Below are 1,470 nucleotides of genomic sequence, written 5' to 3'. Positions count from 1 at the left end.
AGCGGTTCTTCAGCTTCTCTGCCGCCGCCGCCGAGAGCCGAGGGCCACACTTCCTGCAAGGGGGGACAGGAGCTGGAGGCAGCGCCGCCGGGGAGGGACCCCTGCGCTGGGCAGGGGGGTCCCCGGGCACCCCTCGCTTCCTTGGGCCATGCTGCGGCACTGTTGTGAGCTGCTCCCGCTTCCCTTTCTTCAAGGCAGGAGTTAAAAAAAGGTCACCCAGATAGAGCACTTGCAAATATCGGCTGGGTGGGTTGCTTCTCACCAACCCCCCCCCGCCTCGCTGTGTGGTTTGCTTCTCACCACCACCTCCCAGCCTGGGCACTGCCAAAAAGTCATGCCTCTCACTCACGTCCGACAGAAGGAGATGAGCTTCTTCAGCTTGTTCAGCTCGATCTCGCCCTCCACGGCTTGGGTCTGTGTCAAGGCGCTCACGTGTAAGGACATCACATGCTTGGCCAATGTCTAGGAGAGCAGAAGGCGGTCAGGCAGCAGGAACCCCCCTGCCTCTCCCTCCCGAAAAATGGGGCACCGTGAGTCCCAGCTTCACCCACGCGCCCTGAACCAGTAACCATCAAAACCTGACCCACCATGTCTCGCTCCTCGTTGTGCTCATCCTTGACAATGAAGATCATGTCAAATCGGGACAGAATGGTGGGCATAAAATCAATATTCTCCTCGCCCTTGGTCTCGTCCCAGCGCCCGAAGACAGAGTTGGCAGCTGCCAGCACTGAGCAGCGGGAGTTGAGTGTGGTTGTGATTCCTGCCTGCGGGGGGAAGGAGAAATGGATGGGGTGAAGACCAGATCCATGTCACAGCAGGGCTAGAAGGTTATTAACTTGTAGTGAAAGGTCTCCAAAGCAGTTTGCAAGGACTCATCCTTAATCACTTGCATTTAAATAAAACCCCTTAAGTAGCAACCAATTGCTCTGCAATGGTTCCACATTGGAGAGGGAGTACAGGAGCTACATAGGGCTGGACCCACATGTCCTTCTGGAGGAGGACTGGCTTCAGCTGAGACTTGAGCACTGAATAACTTCATTTAAAACCTCATGTCAAGCGCAAGGACACACAAGACTCTATCACCAAGTTTGCAACCTGAGACAGAAACTGAGTGGCTGGGCTTAGTCCCCCTGGGCTGCCCCGGGGACAAAGTGCAGCTTTGCAGGTAGTAGGGCAAGAGTGACCAGCAAGGAAAAGTCATGGTGGCTGTTCTGTTACCAGGGACTGAACAGCTAAGGGGTGAGGCAGAGCGACCAGGAGGGAGCAGAGGTGCTACAAAAAAAGGTTGAGCAGTGGAAATGAAGAGAAACTCTGATTTGAGAGAAGACCTGGCACCAGGATGTCAGGCAGTTTCTGTAGATCTTCTGAGGGTGTGGAGAGCAGTGGGAAGGAAAGAAGAAAAAGAAGTGACATCAGGCTGTGACACAGGGATATCAGCAGAACTACTAAATCTAGAGGAGCAGAGGACAG

The 1,470-nt window shown here is 54.6% G+C and overlaps 1 protein-coding gene across 1 annotated transcript in view; it reads right to left on the bottom strand.

Moving 5' to 3' along the window:
- Positions 1–1,470, bottom strand: part of MCM5 (minichromosome maintenance complex component 5) — a gene marked incomplete at its 5' end in the record, with an annotated part of 9,501 nt that overhangs the window by 1,732 nt on the left and 6,299 nt on the right. Inside the window, 3 exons of the mRNA XM_009577451.1 lie at positions 1–53; positions 350–462; positions 588–764. The exon at positions 1–53 is cut by the window's left edge and continues 70 nt beyond it. Of these exons, the coding sequence (XP_009575746.1) occupies positions 1–53; positions 350–462; positions 588–764 (343 nt within the window). The remainder of the gene's footprint in view (positions 54–349; positions 463–587; positions 765–1,470) is intronic.

The sequence above is a fragment of the Fulmarus glacialis genome, unplaced genomic scaffold (assembly GCF_000690835.1).
Source record: "Fulmarus glacialis isolate BGI_N327 unplaced genomic scaffold, ASM69083v1 scaffold11295, whole genome shotgun sequence".
Classification (NCBI taxonomy): domain Eukaryota; kingdom Metazoa; phylum Chordata; class Aves; order Procellariiformes; family Procellariidae; genus Fulmarus; species Fulmarus glacialis.
Note: the sequence above shows the minus strand (reverse complement) of the source record. Positions and strands in the feature narration are given on the sequence as shown.